The 20,065-nt window shown below is 48.6% G+C and overlaps 1 protein-coding gene across 1 annotated transcript in view; it reads right to left on the minus strand.

Annotated features, from left to right (window-relative positions):
• The window catches only part of GRIK4 (glutamate ionotropic receptor kainate type subunit 4), a 207,757-nt gene that overhangs the window by 136,088 nt on the left and 51,604 nt on the right, over positions 1-20,065 (minus strand). Inside the window, exon 2 of the mRNA XM_031506858.2 lies at positions 2,477-2,608. Within this exon, the coding sequence (XP_031362718.2) occupies positions 2,477-2,558 (82 nt within the window). The 5' untranslated portion in view covers positions 2,559-2,608. The remainder of the gene's footprint in view (positions 1-2,476; positions 2,609-20,065) is intronic.

Below are 20,065 nucleotides of genomic sequence, written 5' to 3' on the forward strand. Positions count from 1 at the left end.
TTTTATTCCACACTCCCAAAAACCCCAGAATACTCTCCAAAAAGATGGGGCACAAAGCAAAAGGAAGGATTTTCATTCAATCCTTCAGGATCTCAAACATCTTCACCTTTTACTCTGGGGAGGTGGGAAACAAACTGACCCCAGGTTTGCAGCTCTGTGCTGTCAGAGGAGCTCCCCTTTTATTCCACACTCCCAAAAACCCCAGAATACTCTCCAAAAAGATGGGGCGCAAAGCAAAAGGAAGGATTTTCACCTTCAGCATCCTGCTAACTCACATTCCATCCCCATCCCTGCCTGCTGGCTCGAGTGGAGGATGTGCCCATCAAGGTGAAATGCAGGCAGCAGGGCTGGGAGCGTGCAGGGAGTGCTCCACATGAATCAGGGATTCCAGGGATATAAAACACCCAGCCACCCTTCCCAGGCTCCTGCCAGCTCACACCCTCCCTCCCCATATTTCCTGAGCTGCCTCATGCTCCACCAGCAGAGGGGAGAGGTAATTTTTACTTCAAGTGTGTCACCTGTGAAAGTTGCAAATGGGGACAGGAATGGATTGGCTGCTTATCTGCAACAAAAAATGAATGAAGGCGGCTGGTGGCTGCAGGGGGAGCAGCCAGGGGAAGCAGTTTCCTGTCCAAACAGCACAGCAAAGTGCCAGTTCTGGGAGGGGAGTTCCATTATGAGGTTTCTGGATGTTTTTCTGTTCTTTAACCTGCACTCGCAGCCAGGGGAAATGATGGTGCCTCCCCCTGGGCTTCTCAGCACAGCCCAAAGGAGGCTGGGCTCAAGGGGCTTCCCTGTAAAATGGGGTGGTTTGGGGTTTTCACAGCTCCTTGAGCTGGGGGCAGCTGGGCTCTGGCACCCCTTGCTCATCGATGGAGGGCAGATATATTTGTGAGAGAAATCTTTCATTTTCTGTGGAGTTTAGGAGAGGGGTAGGACGTGGCAGGAGGTGATTTTAGCTCCTCGGTGGCTCTTTGAGGGGTGGCTTTGATTTCACACAGGAATGGCAATGTCCACACCAGGAGAACCAACACAAATACGGAAATTCACCATAAACTGCCTTTCATTTAGAAGAGGAAGAGACAACATCTCCAAAATGCAGGGAGGAGCTTCAACAAGCGTTGTCAGCTCACCATAAACTGCATTTCATTTACAAACCAGAGACAGAATACCTCCAAAATGCAGGGAGGAGCTCAGCAACTGTGTTAACTCGCCATAAAGTAATTTAATTTACAAGAGGAAGAGACAACATGCCCAAAATGCATGGAGGAATTTCAGCAACTCTGTCAACTCACCATAAACTATTTACATTTATAAAAGGAAAGCGAGAGCATCTCCAAAATGCAGGGAGAAGCTTCAGTAAGTGTGTCAGCTCACCATAAACTGCATTTCACTTACAAAAAGAAGTAGAAAACGTTCCCAAAATGTAGGGAGGAACTCAGCGAGCGTGTCAACTCACTAGAAACTAATTTCATTGACAAGAAGAAGGAGAGAACATTCCCAAAATGCATGGAGGAGCTCAGCAAGCGTGTCAGCTCACCATAAACCTCATTTCATGTACAAACTAAAGACAGAACTTCCCCAAAATGCACGGAGGAACTTCAGCCAGTGTGTCAACTCACCATCAACTGCATTTCATGTACAAACTGAAGGACATTCCCAGAATTCAGGGAGGAGCTCAGCGTCTCCACTCACCACAAACTCAATTTCATTTACAAAAGGAGGGAGACAACATTCCCGAAATGCAAGGAGGAACTTCAGCCAGTGTGTCAGCTCACCATAAACTGCATTTCATGTACAAATTCCAGGCAGAACATTCCCAAAATGCAGGAAAACCTTTCACCTGCACAGGGACACCCCACCCGGCAGGGAGGATTCCCCTGTCCAAGAATCACTCCAGAGTATCTCTGGGAAAACATTTTGATTATATTGAGTCATTTCCCCATTATTTTTTTAAGTCATTTTGAGCCATTTCCCCATTATTTTTTCAAGTCTCAGACTTCTCTGTGTCTTTTTCTCTCTGATCTTCTCATCAGAGGAAGGACAATTGTTAAGGGCTGGTGGGAAGAAAATGAATACGTATTAAAAAATACAAAAGTCTTCTTCTAATGGTCAAGTTCTGCTAATACACCAAGTTTTAGAGGTGCAAGCCAGTGTTGTTTCTGTGAACTTGGTGATACTGGCATAACTTCCAGCATCTGACTGGTAAAATCTATCAAAGCATTTGTAGATTTTTTTCATATTAATTAATATTTCACAGTAAATGATACATCTAGTTTTGCTCTTGTTTATGTGAATATAAGTGTAGATATAAATATAAAAATATTTATGTGTTACCGACCTTACTACGGTCAAATATCCTTCCTGGGTTTTATTAATTTCTAAAGAGGTCTTTTAAGATTTGACTCTTGCAAAACCATAGCAGGAGTTCCTAATGAGCAAAAATGAACAACAAACGAGCCAGGTGAGCACTCACCAATCCTCAGGGAATGGGGGCTGGCCCAGATCCTCATCAGCCACAGCAGAAGGAGCACCAGAGGCGCCAAGACACGGAGCATCTTCCATAAATCCTCATGGAGCCCTGTGGTGGTCTGGGCATGACATAACTCTGCAGGGAGACACAAAACCCGGCCGTGAGCCCCTCTGCTCTCCCCCAGCAGCATCACTCAGCCCGCCCAGCACTGGAGACAAAAGCTCTATTTACCCGAGGAGGAGGAAGCTATTTACAGACTATGAATTATTCAAGATTTGGAATCCAACTGGGCAGAGAGCTCCTTGCTCAATATTGAGTCACATCTCTGACTTCTATTCTCACCCCCCCCCCCCCCCTTTCTCTTTCCACTCAGAGCAGCCTGCAGCTCATTATATAATACTGACTTCTGATTTTAGGATGGGACAAAACATTTTCATAGCAAAACGTGATTTGAGGGAAGGGTTTAGGTGGCAGAAGTCACTTGGGACTCACCAAAGTAGAAACCAACTCCTTGCCACAATTCCAGTCACCTCCTTCCCTGCCCTTTCAGGAACGAGAGGGTTCAGCACAAGACCAAGAGAATCTTTTTTTGGTCCTCTTTTTTTTTTTGTCTCACCACCCAACCACACAGAGGTCCAAGTTCCAAAGTCAGAACACCACCAAAATGAAGGGCAGGAGGTGGAAAACCCACAAACTCATCACCAGCACAGATATTGGCACTGGCTGTCCCACAGCAGGCTCCTGCAGCACAGCTAATCAAATTTGTAACAAATGCCATTTTAAACAGCTTCATAAAGGGCAGATTTTCATAGAAAATAGGAAAAAAATCCCAAAAAACAAAAAAACCTGTTGTTTCTGGAGTTGATAAAATTATCTCCACAGGCAGCAATGTCCTTAAATGCTGACTTTGAGCGTTTCATCTGTTACCTTATCTCTCCCTTCTCTTTTGCTGGCAAACATTCTCACCCTCTTCCATTTGTCTCCTTCTTGGGCCAAATACCAAGTCCTGACACAGGCAAAGTCTTTAATGTGCCTTTGAAGTTACCAGGAGTTTTGTCTGAGCAAGACGCAGCCTTTTACTTGCAATTTTCCAATTAATCTATTTTTAGATTATATTTAAGACTTCCTCCAGCTTATCTCAGCATTCTCCACAGGGACCAACCCCTCTCACGGAGGGGAAATGCAGAGACAGGGCCACAGAAATAATAAAAATCCAGGGAATCCTGGAACATCTCCACTCCATGGAGGTTTGATCCTTTCCTGGATCATGCCTTCCCACCTCCTGCATCCCAATTCCAGAAAATTGAGGGATATCATACTCCGCTGTCAGTCAGACATGGGAAGAACATCCCCACTTCAGCATTTTTAAAAGCTAGAAACTCCTCCAAAACCACCTGGCCAACCGTGAACCACCTCTGTGAAGGGCAAATAGCAATTTTCTCCATTTTTTTCCCCCCTCTTTTCAGTGGGAGTTCCAGAGTAATTCCTGGGGAAGAGAAGCCCTAAAAGGTTAAACCCACGGGAAATTGGCTACTTAGACGCGCCGGCAGCGGCAGAGACGGATTACGGAGCAAGGTATCATTTGAGCACTTTGAGGCAGCTATTTCCAAACTTTCCAAGATATTGACAAAACAGCAGGATCACGTCAGAGGCACTCACAGCCTGGAATGTGGGGCTGGAGCTCATGGAACAGGCACAGACACACACAGACATCCCTTCCCCACGGAGACAGCAGCTCGGCGAGGGCAGCTTGAGGTTTGCAACCCAAAGAGCTCCCTCGTGCTCAGTTCTGGCTCTGAAGCTGCTCCCCAACGCTCACAGTCCTGTTTTCCTCCTTTTTTAGGTCATTTCAGGTCTGACTTCTTGCACTGCTACGCCCAGTGTGTTTTCCTTGTGTGGCGGTTTTGGTTCGCCAATTTGGGATTTTGAGAAAAGCGAACTGGAGATTTTGACAAAACCAAAACACCTTGCTAGCCCCTGGTGATGAACAGCCAGAGCTCAACTAAAACATCTGGTAGGGAATGTCAGACCAGGAGCAGGGCAGGGAAAAGGACGTAAAACCCCTCAAATTCCAGCCAAACAGGAGGGAAACGCCTGCGTGAAATTCCAGGAGGTTGCTGGAGTTTACATCCTCATCATTCCCTGCCAAAGATCTATGGAATCTCTTCAAGGAAGGACATGGAGGGGCTGGAGAATGTCCAGGGAAAGAAAAGGAGCTGGGGAAGGGGCTGGAGCCCCAGGAGGGGCTGAGGGAGCTGGGAAGGGGCTGAGCCTGGAGAAAAGGGGGATCGGGGGGACCTTGTGGCTCTGCACAGCTCCTGACAGGAGAGTACAGCCGGGGGGGGATTTGGGATCTTATCCCAGGAACAGGGACAGGACGAGAGGGAACAGACTCAGATCAGGCCAGGAGAGGTTTGGAGTGCTCATCCCTGGAGATGTCCAAGAAACCACTGGAGGTGGCACTCAGTGCTCTGAGCTGGTGACAAGGTGGGGATGGGTCACAGCTTGGACTAGATGGTCTGGGAGAGCTTTTCCAACCTCAATAATCCTGTGAACCTCCAGGTTAAAATGAGGGGTTCTCATTTCAGACTCTGCAAAGACAAAATACACAAGGAGCAACCACTCCTGTGGGAAAAGGAAAAAAGCTCCTGTGACTCCCTGCTCTGAAGGACAGACCTCAAGGCTGCTCCTGCTGTTTGCAGCCTGCTGGAGAGGCTGAGGAGGAGATCAGCAGCTGCCTGTGCACCAGCAGCTGGGAGTTCAGAGCCAGTAAATCCAGTAAAGCTGAGCAGTAAATCCAGGGCGCCCGCTGAGCCCTGCTCCAGGAGCGGCGGGGCTGTCATTACCTGGGACGTGGAGCACAGGGGGATGCTGCTCCACCTCGCCCTGCAGGAGGGGATTTGGAGCACGGGCCCAGGGAACGGCTGCCAGCAATAGAAATGGATCAAAATCAGGCAGGACACCATGGAAGAAATGCTGATGTCTGCTCCAGATCAGAAGGCTGAAGGATAACTTCATTAAAATTATACTATATTACATTAATATACTATTTAAAGAGATACTATCCTATTCTACACACTTACTCCTTACTTACCTTTTTAACTCAAACTCATGACCCTGCTGAGTGTCTGAGCCACAGCTGGATCCCACTGGTCACTGACCCCAAACAACTTCACCAGAATCCAACCCAGGTGAACAATCTGCACACCACATTCCACATGGGGAGTGGAGCAGAGACAAAGATTGCTTCCTCTTCTTCTCTCTGCTTCTCTGAGAGACAGAATTCTGTCTGTCTGTCTGGAGAACATCACAGAAATGCACCTTGGGGGTTGCCAAACAGCAGAAACCACAGGACCCTACAAGCCGTGCCCACGGACCGTGTGGCTGCTGGAGGTGATGGCAAAATACCTGGGGAGAGGAGCACAAGGATGTCCTCCCCACCAGCACACGTGCACAGAAGCTGGGATCCCAGATTTAGGAGCACGAGGGAAGGAGAGAAAGGATTTCCCTCCTGGCCCGGCATCAAAGTTACTCTAAAATGAACAAAGAGGTGCTTCAGTCCTCACAGCCCCCTTCATCTCCCAGTCCCCACCTGCTGCCCCCTCCCTAAATTCAGGCACAAAAAGGAGGCGAGCACAGTTCAAACGTTAATTTTGCCTTGCTGAGCTTGTCATCCTCCCGAGCTGCCTTCCAGCTGCAAGGTGCATCTGTCTGTCCCTCATTTCCCCAGGAGAAGCTGTGAAACAGGAGTTCCACCCAGGTGCACCAGTGAATTGTGGCTACAGCTGGGGTACCCACCCAAAATTCCACTCAGAGAGGAGAGGAGGACAACTTTCCTTCATTAAAACCTCACCCAGCCAAGAAAACCCCAAAGAGACAAAGCTCTTTAGCAGCTTGCTGTGCTAATTCTCGTGCGTGTGAAGATGACTTATCCCAGACTCATCCTCAGCTGGCTGAAAATAAATCAAACCAACTTCCCCTGCTGAAGTTTCCAGCGAGAACGTGTCAGGAGCTGTGCAGTCACAGCTCCTGCTCGAGTGGCTCCTCTCTCCTGCTCTGACAGCAGGCTGGGTTGATGGACAGCTGTCTGTGGAGCATTCCCAATCTTCTCCCCCCAAAAAAAGAGTGGGATGACTGGGAAAGAGTTCCCTGGGTCCTTCAGGGTGGGAGGTGCCTTGCTGAGAAGCTGCTGCTGGATCACGAGCTGACCCCTGCGTGCAGCACAAATGTGGAATTCTGTTCCTGCTAAGCTCCAGGGTTTTTTTTTTTTTATCTTTCAGCTCTGGAAAGTCAAGAGAATAAAATAAATCAGGGCTATACTGGGGAGTTTTGTGTTCTCTCTGGAGATAAAAGTCTCTAAATACCAAGCAGAATTATGGACGATTTGCCTCCGAGAGGGAGCAAGTTGCTTCTGAAACTGCTGATACATTTTTAATGACTGTGTGAGCTGGTGCTCTTCCTCACTGCTATCACCACAGCCTCCTGCTATTTGGAGATTTCTGCAGAAAAATTCTTAGACAGTAGAGCAAAAAGCCAAAAGGCAGAATAAAATGTTAAATCACTACAAGAAAACCCCAAAACCACCCCTCTGCTGAAGCTGCCACAGAGATAAAGAAGACATCCCTGCAAAGCAGCCACCTCTGCTCGTTCCCTCTGCATAGCCTGACAAGGACACTCGAGGAATCTGCTGTTATTTCACACAATTATGGAGTGGTTTGGGCTGGAAGGGATCTTAAAAACCATCTGCCATGGGTTGGGACATCTCCCACCATCCCAGGTTTCTCCAAGCCCTGTCCAACTTGCCTTTGGGCACTTCCAGGGATGGGGCATCAACTTCTCTGGGCAGTGATTTCTGCTGCCACCTCCAAAAACCCCACCAGAACCTGCTCCTGCCACATCTGTGCCCAGCAGGAGCCACGCAGGGCTCAGCATCTCCAGGCCCAGGCTTCCCAAAAACCCCAACGTGTTGCTTTTATCCCCACGCAACCCCACACTGCAAACCCCCCTGCACGCCTTCTCCTGCAAGCTGAGAAACCGCAAACACCCTGGGAAAACCTGGCAGCAAATTCCACCTTCTCCAGGCAGATTTTTTTGGGGTTTTTTGGGTTTTTTTTTTTTTTTTCACCCAAGCAGGAGTTTGGAGGGGGCTTTGGTGTTGATGGATCTCTCCTTGCCTCAGCAGAAGCTTGATGAATGGTGAGAAAACGCAGCTCGAGCAAAGCTGGAGTAATCCTCACAGCTGAGACAACAAATTTAACAGCTGCAGAGCAGCAAGGAATTGGGGGGAAAAAAGCTGTCTGGGAATATCAACAAACAACGGGGCTCGACAGGCAAAGAGAGCTCTTGCCTTGTGTCAAGCTTCTTCTGCAGACAGGCTGGGGTTTAAATAGAACAGGCAAGAACCTGGAAAACCTAAAAAACATCTCAACAGGTGGCTGCTGCTGAGCTCCAAAAAGTGTCTCAGGGGAAGGGAGAGCTCCACTGACAGCCTGCCCCGGGGCCACAAAGATGTAAGTTCAATTAAACTGAAAAATCGCTCCATTTAAAGCCACCACCAATATGTTTCGCTCGACAAGAAAAAAAAAAAAAAAAAAAAAAAGCATAATTAGCACGGGTAAATCATTACCACGAGGTATTGTCGCAGTCAAAAAAACCTCAGTGAGGCTGAGGGAAGGATCGACATCGATAAAGAGAATGAATGGCTGGAATTAGAATGCTACATTTGAAGGAAAAAAAGCACAAATTAATGTTTGGATGGGGTGTAAACCCCTCAACGCTTCAAGGAGCTGGTGAATTCCCTATTTTTGAGGGCTGGAAGAATCAGCCCTTGGGGCAAGGCTCCTCACACAGCCTCTGGAAGCAGGCAGTGCTTAAAAAGGATGCTTAACAACATGAAGCAGAGCTCGGTTCCAGTCTGGCAATTTCTATGTTCCTATAAAAACCACGTCTCGTTTTTTTTTTTTTCGATTTCATCAGCATTAAAGAGCCTGCTTTGCTCGCAGCCGCCCCTCTGTCCTCACACCAGTGCCAGGCGTGGATTTAGCCAGGCTGAGAGGCAGAGCTGTGCTATCTGCCTTCCCCAGGTGCCAGGGGGTGAAAGGAACCTGGGGCTCCCCATCACATCTCCCCTCTGCAGAGAGCAGCCAGGTGACACCAGGGCAGGGGACAGCCCAGGGAAGGTGATATTAGTGATAAACACCTGCTCAGCTGATACAGAAATTGATTTTTTTTTAAATTTTTCATTCCCCTAGCTGTGTTCTTTCATCTCTCCCTTCTCCGTTTTTTTTTTTTTCCCCCTCCACCCTTCGTGACTTCCAGAAAAAGAAGCAAGAAAACTTCAAGGGGAAAAGAATTCTGGAGGCAGTGAAGCAGAAGGACGAATGTATTGCTGACATTTCTCGTTGCTGTGGATTATTTTCTTTAACTTTCTCTCTCCCCAGCCTTGAGTCCTCTCATCTCACCCTTCTCAATCCTCCCCAGAATTAGCAAAGCCTGATCAAATTTCCTATCGCAGCTAAGAGATAAAAGCAGCTTGTCCCCATCCTAATTCCTCACACAGGCTGGGCTATCTCAGAGTGAGATTTCCCCCAGCATTATCAACCTGTGAACACAAGGAGACTTCAGTCACAGGACATCTTTATTCAATTTTCCTCTCCTCCACAGTTTATCATGCGACCCATCAGCCCTCCCAGGCTGGGTCAATGCTTGAGAGCTCTGCTGGCACAGAGGAGGGGATGACGAGTGGAATTATGAGTGTGAAACCCCACCTGCCCCCTCGGCCACGCTCACAAAAGTCCCAAATGAGCATCAAAGCTCATTTGCTGGGGCAGCCCGCTCGGTGCTGGGAGTGGGTTTGAGCTGGGGCTCTGCTTGGGAATTTGGGCAGTGCAGAGATCCAGGGGCTGTGCCCTTCCTGCCCTCCTCTAAAGCCTTCCACAAAATCCTGCGCCCGCTGAGAAAACACTCAACATGATGGATGCACAGAGAACTGTCAGCAAAGCACCCCAATATGTAAAATAGTGAGAAATTACCTGGTAATATTGATGTTTTAGCTTGTGCATGTTGTTGGTGATTACAAGGAGTTAGAAGTTCTCAGGAGGGAATTTTTCACAAAATCGTGGGGTTGTTTGGGGTAACCCTCCCTGGGAGAGCCACCTGAGCCCCCGTGGGTACAAAACTTCGTGGCACCAACAGCACTCACAATGTGTGAGTGTGAAAAACGCCAATCACCGCTTTTAAAATTTTACAGGTTTAATAACAATAAAATAGTTATAGGAATTGTAATAAAAATTAGAGCACTAAGAGTTTGGACAATCAGAGTTAGGACAATAAAAAGCAAAGAATTACAGATGGGATGCTCTTGGGCACTAAGCCACAAAAGCACACCTTGCTAATTAACCTTTCTAATTAAGGATTAACCCTAAAAAGCAACAGCCTGTTGCATTTTCATATATCTCATACATGATGCAAACATTCTTTTCAAACAGGGATGTCCTCTGCTTAATTTCTGCCTGCCACTTCATCTTGTAAATCAATTTCTTGGCTGTTAGAAGTCTGGAAGAAGTTTGAACAGTCCAGATAAGTTCCAATCTTCTCTTGGAATTTTTGGTGTTAGTATGAGAAGAATTTCTTGGTTATCTAGTCCATTCCTTGAGCTAGTTACAAAAAGTATCTTACATCAGATAGTTTCTATTTTAATGTTATGCTATAACTTAAAAGCTATATTTACCACACTGCTTAAAAGAGATTAATAAGCTTAACTTTCCAACGTAACACATAGAGTATTCATTTTAATATTTGGAAAATATTAAAATTTGGGAAAATATAAAAACATTTAAATATTAAAATAAAAATATTTGCATTTTAGATTGAAAAGCCAATCATATCATATGCATCTATAACAGTGAAGCTCTACATCCTCCAGCCCTGGCTGTGCTTTCATGCCTGAAATGATGCTCTCCTTCTCATATTGGCCTTTCCAACTTCTCCCATCCCACCTCCTCCCTGTTTTTCTCCAAGTCTGGCTGCTGTGCTGGATGAGCTCCCCCAGCCTCTGGGAGATGCTGCAGCTGCAGCTGCCCCGTCCCTGCAGCAATGCTGCTGCTGGCACCAATGCAGCCCCACTTGCACCTGTGCCCCAGGGCAGCTGCTGAGCAGGGATCTGCACCTTGCACAGGGCACCAAACACCCCACACATCCCTGCCCACACCACCTGCCAGAACCTGGCTCTGACTGTCGGAACTCAAAATGTCCCTCAGACATTTTTGGAGGTTCCAGGCCCAGGTCAGAAGCATTTGAGACCCTGGCAGGCAGCTGCAAACAGCTGTGATTTTGGGTTTGAGCCATAGAATGATTTACCAACCTTGCAGGAAGAACAAGAAGTCAAAAAATGTGGGTCTCAGATTCAGTCAAAGAAAGAAACAGAGAGTTTCTAGCCAGGCAAAAAGCCTGGGAGAGATGGGAAAGAATGTAAATAATTCTTTATCTCTCTTGTTTTTCACATTGTTTATAGTTAAGTTCTATCACTGTGTGTCAAGCACTGTACACCAATGGTGTACGTTGTTTTCACTTCGGAACCAAGGGATTTGATCCTTGTGAAGCTCTGTATAAAAGAGCAGTGTATTTTGAATAAATCGGAGTTTTACTATTACAGCCTTCTGAGTCAGAGTCTTCTCATTCCCGTCCTGCCTCGACAGCGACAACAAAAGTTTAGATATTATAGTAGAAGTAATTACAAAGTAAAATGAAGAATTTTTTAGTATTGTACAAGGGGGTTTTAACACCTGTACAGGGGGGTTTTGGTTTTGTACATGGGGGTCAGAGGTTTTAAGATGGATTTGGGATTTGGGCCTGCCCTGTCCTCCCTCTTTCTCCTTCCTCACCTCCATGTTCTTGGTGATGTTGGCACTCACAGATTGGTTTAGAGTAGAAAATCACCATTTAATATAGGTAATAGGCATTGGGAAAAACTGTAACCATGTAACACGTAATGTACCATATAAAAGATAGAAAAGCACCATTTAATATAGGTAATAGGCATTGGGAAAAACTGTAACCATGTCACACATAATGTACCATATAAAAGACAGCAGCAGCCCTGGGTGGGAGAGAAGAAGCAGTCGGGGTCAGAGAGGATGTCAGGGTGTGTGTGTGCCTCTGCCTGAGCTGTGAGCAAACCACAGCAGCCCCAGGAGAAAATCTTTTAGATAACTTGCAATAAACTGCCTTGAGACCCAACAACAGAGACTGCTGAGCCTTTCTTTGGAAGCTCGGGTTGGAGGAGAGACTTTTCCACTACACGGATCCCCTGAACCCGGCCGGGGCTCTGACATCTGACCATCCCCTGACTGGAAAAAAACTTCCAGGAAAAGAGAAAACGGAGGCCGTGTGGGATTCCCTCCCTCCCTCTCTCCTCTGGTGCCCACGATTTATTTTTATTAACAAACAATAGCAGTTAAAAGCACCGTGGTCTCCCACAGCGAGGACTGTGTGAGACACACTTAATTGGCTTGGAGCTGTTATCTGAGAGGAAAAATCACCAGCAGGCTGGGGGAAGAGGAGAAGCTGCGGGTGGAAGGAGGGAGGGAAGGGTTTCTCCCAGCTGGGATGGACAGGGAGATGTCCTAAAACAGGGCCAGAGGTGGCCACAGCAGCTCTGCTGCTCTGGTCCTACAGCCAGCACCTCCATCCTTGACCAGCACCTCAGCTTTGCCCAGTGCCTCAATCCTTGACCATCACCTCAGTCCTTGATCAACACCTCAATCCTTGACCAGCACCTCCATCATTGACCAGCACCTCCATCATTGACCAGCACCTCCTTCCTTGACCTGCACCTCCTTCCTTGATCAGCACCTCAACCTTGACCAGTACCTCCATCCTTGACCATCACCTCAGTCCTTGACCATCACGTCAATCCTTGATCTGCACCTCAATCATTGACCAGCACCTCAATCCTTGACCAGCACCTCAACCTTGACCAGCACCTCAACCTTGACCAGCACCTCCACCCTTGACCTGCACCTCCTTCCTTGACCAGCACCTCAACTTTGTCCAGCGCCTCAATCCTTGACCAGCACCTCAATCCTTGACCAGCACCTCCACCCTTGACCACTCTGAGCACAAAATACAAAGCTGAGGGTTGTTTACCTTGGATAAAGATTCTAGGCAGGTCAAAAATCATCCCTAAAGAAAGAAAAAAGAAAAAAAAATCTTTGTTTGCCTCTCCAGCCCTGGCAGGCACAAACCCCTCTGTGTACAGCTGGTTTTTCCAATTTAAAGTGGCTCTCCTGACACATTTTATGCCACATTAATTCAGCAGAAGACTCCTGCCCACTCCGCAGGCCTTTGCTTCCATGAAAGCACCTCTGGTGAGGGACAGAGCAGAGTTTGCACTGCAGACAGCAGTACAGGAGGGGATTTTTGGAGAGGGAAATGCAAAGTGATCTCTCCAGCTGAGGTGGCCTGGGGACACTCTGAGGTGAGCAGAATCTGAGCTGCTCAACAAGTCTGCTTGCAAAGAAACCTGAATAAATGAGCACAGCCAGAGCCTTGGATTCATCAAAAGCTTAACCAGGAAAAAGGCTTTAAAACAGCAGAGGTCTTGCACTGAGAAATGGATAAAAATTGAGTTTTGGAGTCGGGGTTTTGTTCCAATAGGGAACAAACCACTGTGGCTTTTTCAAATGGATGTCTCAGGGTTCCCCATCCCTGGGAGTGTCCAAGGCCAGGCTGGATGGGGCCTGGAGCAAACTGAGATAGCAGAAAGTGTCCACAGCTTTAGAAATTTTAGCAAAACATCTTTCCCTGGCAGTAAAAGATCCAAGTACCCACTGGCATTAAACCTTTAATTCTTCCAACCTTCCTGCCTGTCTCTTACAAAACCATGCTGTGGGTGCACAAAGTGGATGAAAAACTCACTCAGGACCCCACTTTTATTAAATTTCAAAAGCAGCATTAAGAAAGAACTGCTTTAAAACACCCCTTGTTTGAGGTTTTCTTGCACTCAGTGCATCACCTTTGAGCACAGCAAACAGAGCTGATCAAAAACCCATTTTCTCCCCCTCAAAAGCCACGACTTCCCCAGTTGTGCCACACTTTTTGTTTTGCTAAGTGGAGACACTTTTGGGAAGCTGCTCTCAGCCATTTGGCTGATCCAACCTTCAACACACAAAACACCAAGTTTCCCTTCTGAAGGAAAAACCTTCAGGTTTGAGGCCGTTCCCACCACCTCTCCAAAGGCTCCTTTTTCCACCAAAAAAAAAAAAAAAAATTCTCCTTTTAGCAAAAAAAGGCTTTGATGGAAAAATTTCAGCTCTCTCAGAAGAAAAGAAACCCAAGGAGCACGGAGCCCTATTTGCTGTTAGTGAAGAATTGCTGCTACACCAACGAGGCTTTTTACACATGAAGGAAACTCTAAAATATGAATCGGATCTGTGAACATCTCAGGAGTCTGGAGGGAGAGAAAGCTCTTAAATGCATCAACCTGATCTCTGGGCTACAGAAAGAAGATTAATCTATTTATTTAACTTAGAGGCCCTGGCAGATTCAAGAGGGAGAAGAAAGGAAAACAAAGCAGCCTCTACCAAATCAACCCGCAAGAAGTGGTTTGTGGCCAAAAATCCGGGTTTGTTTCTTTTTATTGCTGCCAAAAGTGTAAAGTGAAACAAATAGATTAATCTCCCATCTATCACCCACAGAACATTTTGCTCCATCCAAGCTCTAAAAGGCTGGGTTTTGAGGCTGGAAGGAGGCACTTTGTGAATGGCTGGAGAGGACATTTGTGTGTTTTAATGGAGTGAGGATTGCTGGGGGTGCATTTGGATGACAGGGAGCATATGCACAGGGAAGGAGGTGGGAGCCAGGACAGATGCCAAGCTGAGAACAGGCACAAGGAAGCACAGGGGTGATAGGCTTGGGGGCAAGGGAGCAAGGAAACCTGCAAAATTAATGAGGTACAAGGAAAATACAGGAGCTGGGAGATGCTGGTGCAAGGGCACAGCTGCACACGCAGCCACCAGATGCAAAAGAATAAAGCAGCAATAAATAGCCTTGCACAGGAAGGCAGAATCAAAGTCCAAACTTGTATGTGAAGTTGCAATTAAAGGCATTATTTTGCATGAGAGAAGCTTTTAATCCTGACAAGAAGGGAAAAAAAAAAAAACAAAACAAGATTTCAGGCCAGAAAACCATGGGTTTGATTAATTAACAGCAAAAAGCAGCAATTAGGGGTGCAGTTCTCCTTTGCTGCTGAGATGAAACACCCAAAACCCAGAGGGATGGAGGAGAATGGGCAGCCCTGGCACTTTTCCTCTGCTTGTTGTAACCACTCATCAAATCCCATATAAAAGAGGGGAATTCTGGCTCTAGGGGAAATGCCAGCCAGACAAGTGGAGTACTCAGTGTTTTTAGGGTATTATTTGCTGACCTCCCACCCTGGTGGGGATGTGAGGGAATGGGATTTGCTTTTAATCCAACAGAGATCCCCTGGCTCAGCAAGAGGAGCATCCCCAGAGCAGGGATGGGGAAAGGACAGGAGAGAGGCAGTGTTGGCTGACAAAAGGAAATTTCCTCTCCTGCCTGTCACTGCTGGGCAGCAGACCAGACAAATCCTCACACTCATCCTTGGCAAGAACCTGCTCAGCTTCTCCCCTCAGCACACAGCAGCACAGAAAATCCACTCACAGACATGGCTTGCCTCCACAGCCTGGGCTCTGGCACCTCTCAGTTTCTCACCACACTCCCCTCCCTGTCTCATGGCCTTTCGTGGGTTTATTTAAGGCTTGGGGAACCTTTTGCATAACGGGAAATTTGGGCTCAGAGCAGCTTGCCTGGTGATGCAAGAAGTGCTTTGGAACCAAGCACCACTCAAGTTTCATAAGCCTCCAGATAAACTCCTTCCTGCCTGCTTTACCCTTTGTTTCTCCCATATCTGGCCACTTTACAGACACAATTCCAGGGCAGCCCCACGTTTCTCCTGTGGTTCTGCCTGAGTTATTCACCATTTCTCCTGTTTTGCTAAGGGGAGCTTGCCCAGACAGAGCCACTCCTGCAGGAAATCCCAGCTTTTCCACACTACAGATAAGTAGAGATCCCCAAAAATGCTAATGGGGATAAAAACCTGCCATAAAAACCCCCCTAAGCACAGCCCTGAAGAAAACCCCACAGCCACAACCATTTCCAGCATTGATTCTGCCAACCTGGCCCAGCAGAATCTGTCCCTGCCCGTGGCAGGGGGTTGGAATGAGATGAGCTTTGAAGTCCCTTCCAACCCAAACCATTCTGCGATGCTGTGATTCAAACAGAGCCAGCATTTCCTGAGCCAAGCACGGGATAAATCTCACAGACACCTCAGGAGGTTTTACTGCACTCCTGATCCTGTCTGCAGTGTGGTACAGGATCAGGAATGACACCACAGTCTGTGGCTTTTCTCCAGTGAGCAAAGATCACTTGGCCTTGTTAACAAAGTGTGACACAGCCCCACAAAGGCCCGGACATGGCCTCAGCATGAAAAACAAAATTGTTCCCTGAGCAAACCCACTGTGCCCAGGTTAGCTGTGCTCAGGCTGGCCGTGCTCCTGGCTCAGCAGCATTCCCAAAACTGCTCCCAGGGCGCTCATCCTCATCAGTGATGTCCAATTTCCAAACTGAGCAAGGAGCAGCCCTTCCCTGGCTTTGCAGTTGTTCTCATCGCTGGCTTGACATCAATTCCAGTGAAATGAGGGAAGGATAAAGTTATGCCCAAGCTGAAAAGCCTCATCGCATCACTCTGCCCCAGCTCTGGCATAAATTGTCCTCATTAACCAGGCTTAGCCCAACTGTAATGTTTGCATCTTGACCTAAAATCCATCCAGAGCCCAGCACCACGTCCTCATGCAGCTGTCACCCTGGAGCCCACAGTCACAGCCTGTCTGGCAGATGAGCCAACAGGACTCAGGGATGTGACATCCTGAGTCTGCTCTTCCCCATCCAGACACTTCTGCTTGTGTGTCAACAGCAGAGAAAAAGAGGATTAAACAGCTGAGCTTTCAACACCCACTTCTGTGCCCGTCCTTAATCAATCTGGAATAGGATGGCCAGCTCCCAGCCAAATTTCCTGGGGAGGCAGGCTCGTAAAAAACTCCTGGTTTCTCTGAGTGTCATGAAATCACAGTCTGCTGGAGGAAAGATTTCCTCGCAGAGGGAAGTGTCTAGCTCAGCTCCCATCAGGCACCAACGAATCCACCAGGGAAGGAGGTATGCATGCCCTAAATGTGGGGAAATCATCAATTAGAGCTTGCTGAGCTCAGCCATGAGGCATAAACAACTCTCCAGGCTGCCTTAACTCCCCAGCTCATGGGAACCACTTGGGTTTTATTCCCCCAGCCCCTGGAATTCTCTTCACCCCAGCCCCTCTGCAAGCAGAGGGAGTTTGGAGTGTCTGTGATTCAGCACAGCTCATTTTGAAGCAGTCTGGAGCCCAGCAGGCTTCCAAACTGCTCCAGGAGCCACTGGCCCAGCTGATTGCTGCTGACTGCTGTCAAATGGCAGCCTCCCCCTGCCCCCAGGAAGAAAAGCTGTTAATGCTAAAAACTCACATTATTCCTTCCCAAAAGTAGTTTCCATACTGCTGGTGGGAGAGAACAGCACTGAAGGTGGAGCAAGGATCTTCATCAAACTTCCAGCCTGAGCTGGAGCAGTTTTTCCTGCCCTCCATCCTCAGCCTGAATTAAATCACAAAATCAGGGGGACATTCTCTCTCTGCCACCCCCCAAACCTCAGAGAGCTCAGGGACACGGTGACCTGTTATTAACAGAGCAAGGGCAGCCTGGTCTGGGCAAATAGAGCTTTAAATCAGAAACAAAACCAGCTGCCAGCACCTCGGTGCTTCCTCAGTGGTGGGAAGCTGTCTGTCCCCACCACTCCAGCCCTGCTCCCACAGCAGCTGGGATGAGAACACACCAGGAAGGTTTTTCCACACCTGGATTTCTGCCACTGGTCTGGGCATCACCCGTGGGGGCCCCAGTTCCACCCCACGGCACAGGAGATGGGGTGTGGGAGGGACAGGGCTGGATGCTGAGGGTGTGAAGTGCAAATGCTGAGGAGCACAGCCCAAAGCCCTGCAGTGACAGCGGGCAGGAGCCTGGCCAAGCACCAGGCACAGGCTCCTGCTCCTCCAGCAGCAGCTGCAGCCAGGGAATGCAGCAAAGAACGATCGGTGCAGAAAGCCTTTGACACATCAAGGGGAAAAAAAGCCCAGAAAACAAGACTCTCAGCAATAAACAGTGCATAATTTGCTGGTGCTGAGGCGCTGGGTTAATTCTGGCCCCTGAGCAGGCTCAGATTCTCCATCCTGCAGGACCTCTCTGAGCTGCACTTCCAAGGAGCTGCTCATGAGAGCTGCAAACACCCAAAGCCCCTTCAGCTCCAGCTGCTCCTGCCTGCTCCCTCTCTCCTGCACCACTGCAGCCATCCAAGCCCCCAAAACCCAGACTTCACCTCCCTCAATGTGGATGTTTATCCCAACAGCTCCCTGCTTGGCTTTGCTCCACCTTGATGCCTCCCCAAGCCTGGCACTGCTCATCAGGAAAACTGAAAATAGAAGCAGCTCACCTCCTGTGCTGCCTGGTGCAGCCAGGTTGATGAGTGCCTGTCCTTTTTTTCCCTGACTCCCACCTGCATCCCCCTTTTTCTCCCATCCCCATGGCTACCAGCACTCTGTGCCAGCTGCCTGCCAAACCCCCTCTCCTCAGGGAGGAGGCATCAGTGCCTGCCTCCCCCTGCTCTGAAACTCATTCCCTGGGAATGGATCCTGCTGTTCTCCCCCCATTTCCCCTGATTATCCAAGCTGGTTGTGGTTTTCCCTGTGCCCTGAACTTCCTTGGCAGGGTTTGTCCTGGGAAGAAACCCTCTTTTCCTTGGCTTCTTGCTTTCAAGGTGTTGGCTCTGCTTCTCCATCACCCTGGGAAGAGTTGGATGTGCAGAGGGGTGTGGTGCTGTTATCCACCCGGATGTGCCACAGAGCCCTCACGGAGCTCCCCACAGCCAAATCAACCCCAGGACCATCAGAAGGGAAGGGGAGAGGCACAGCAAGGAAAGCTGAGTGGGAAATGCCCAGCGCTGCAGCTCCCGGGCTCCAGGGAAGCAGGAAAAGCTCCCAGCTCCACTGAGCCACTGCCACCCCTCACTGCCATCCTCCACCACAGCCTGGCAGCAACGGGATCTGCAGGATCCTGTGAGAGCAGCTGGATTTCCATGGCATTTGAACTCAGGCCAGCTCAAATCCATTCCTTGGTGTCAACTCCACTGGCCTTGGCCACTCTGCTCCAGCCTGACCCCAGAGAGGAGACGAGACGTCCAGGGATGGGTGGCAGAAGAATTCCTGCACTGGAAGGGTGTGGGTCTCGGATTCAAAGAGAGAAACGGGAGTTTCTAGCCAGGCAGAAGCCTGGGAAAGAGCTGGAGAATAATCTGAATAATTCTTTATCTCTCTTGTTGTTCACATTGTTTATAGTTAAGTTCTATCACTGTGCGTCAAGCACTTTGCACCAATGGGGTGAGTTGTTTTCACTTCAGGTCCAATGGATTTGGTCCTCACGAAGCTCTGTATAAACAAGTGATGTATTTTGAAATAAATCAGAGTTATACTCTCAGCAGCCTTCTGATCAGAGTCTTCTCATTCCCGTCCCGCCTCAACAGCGACATCAGGGTGGTTAAACATTGGAAGGGGCTGCCCAGGGAGGTCCTGGAGTCCCCATCCCTGGAGGTGGCACTCAGTGCTCTGGGCTGGGGACAAGGTGGGGTTTGGGCAGCTTGGACTTGATAATCTTGGAGGTCTTGTCCAACCTAAATGTTGAATTCTAAACCTGATTCTGTACAGTCCTGCCCCCAGGGCTTCAGCTTCCTGCCCTCCCCATGCCAGAGGAGGTGGAGACAGGAATGTCAATGTCTGGGGAAGAGGGGGAGTTAAGAGCACTGAGATTCAGAGCAGGAAGAGGCCACATTTCTGCCTGAAACCGAGCCAGGCTGGAGGCAGGAGCAGAGCATCCAAATCCCAGGAAGGCATGGACAGTCTCCAGATCCCTGGATTTATGTCAACCTGGAGACTCGACAAGGACCCATTAATTCCTGAGCTGTCCAAGCAAGAATTGGATGAGTGACAACTGCAGCACAATGGCCCACGTCCCCGGGGTGGCCAGGAGAGGATGCTGGCTCTGTCTGAAACTCCGAGAGAGATCCCAATTCCCCAATCCCGCCCTCCTCACGTTCCCAGCCAGGAGCCCTCTCCACCCCCGTGCCTTGGGAAGGGCTGATAAAGGAGCTGCCTGGCAGCACTCGAGCCTCTGCTCCTCCTGCAGCCTCCTCCTCTCCTCCCTGTCCCTCTCTTCCCAGGCTGCTGCCACTCAGGCAGGAATTGCTCTCTGGGGAGGGATGGGGGGCACAGGATTTTCAAATCCCTCCCTTGGAGCTGACAGCAGCCTTTCAGCCCAACAACAGCTCAAAACCCTGCTGAAGAGAGATATTTTTATGAAAGCTCCCCCCCCCCCCCATCTTCCCAAAATCATTCTAAGCTCCTTTTCTTAGGCACTTTGAAATAATTAAAGTCTTCCATCAAAT

This window comes from Lonchura striata, chromosome 23 (assembly GCF_046129695.1).
Source record: "Lonchura striata isolate bLonStr1 chromosome 23, bLonStr1.mat, whole genome shotgun sequence".
In the NCBI taxonomy this organism is placed as follows: domain Eukaryota; kingdom Metazoa; phylum Chordata; class Aves; order Passeriformes; family Estrildidae; genus Lonchura; species Lonchura striata.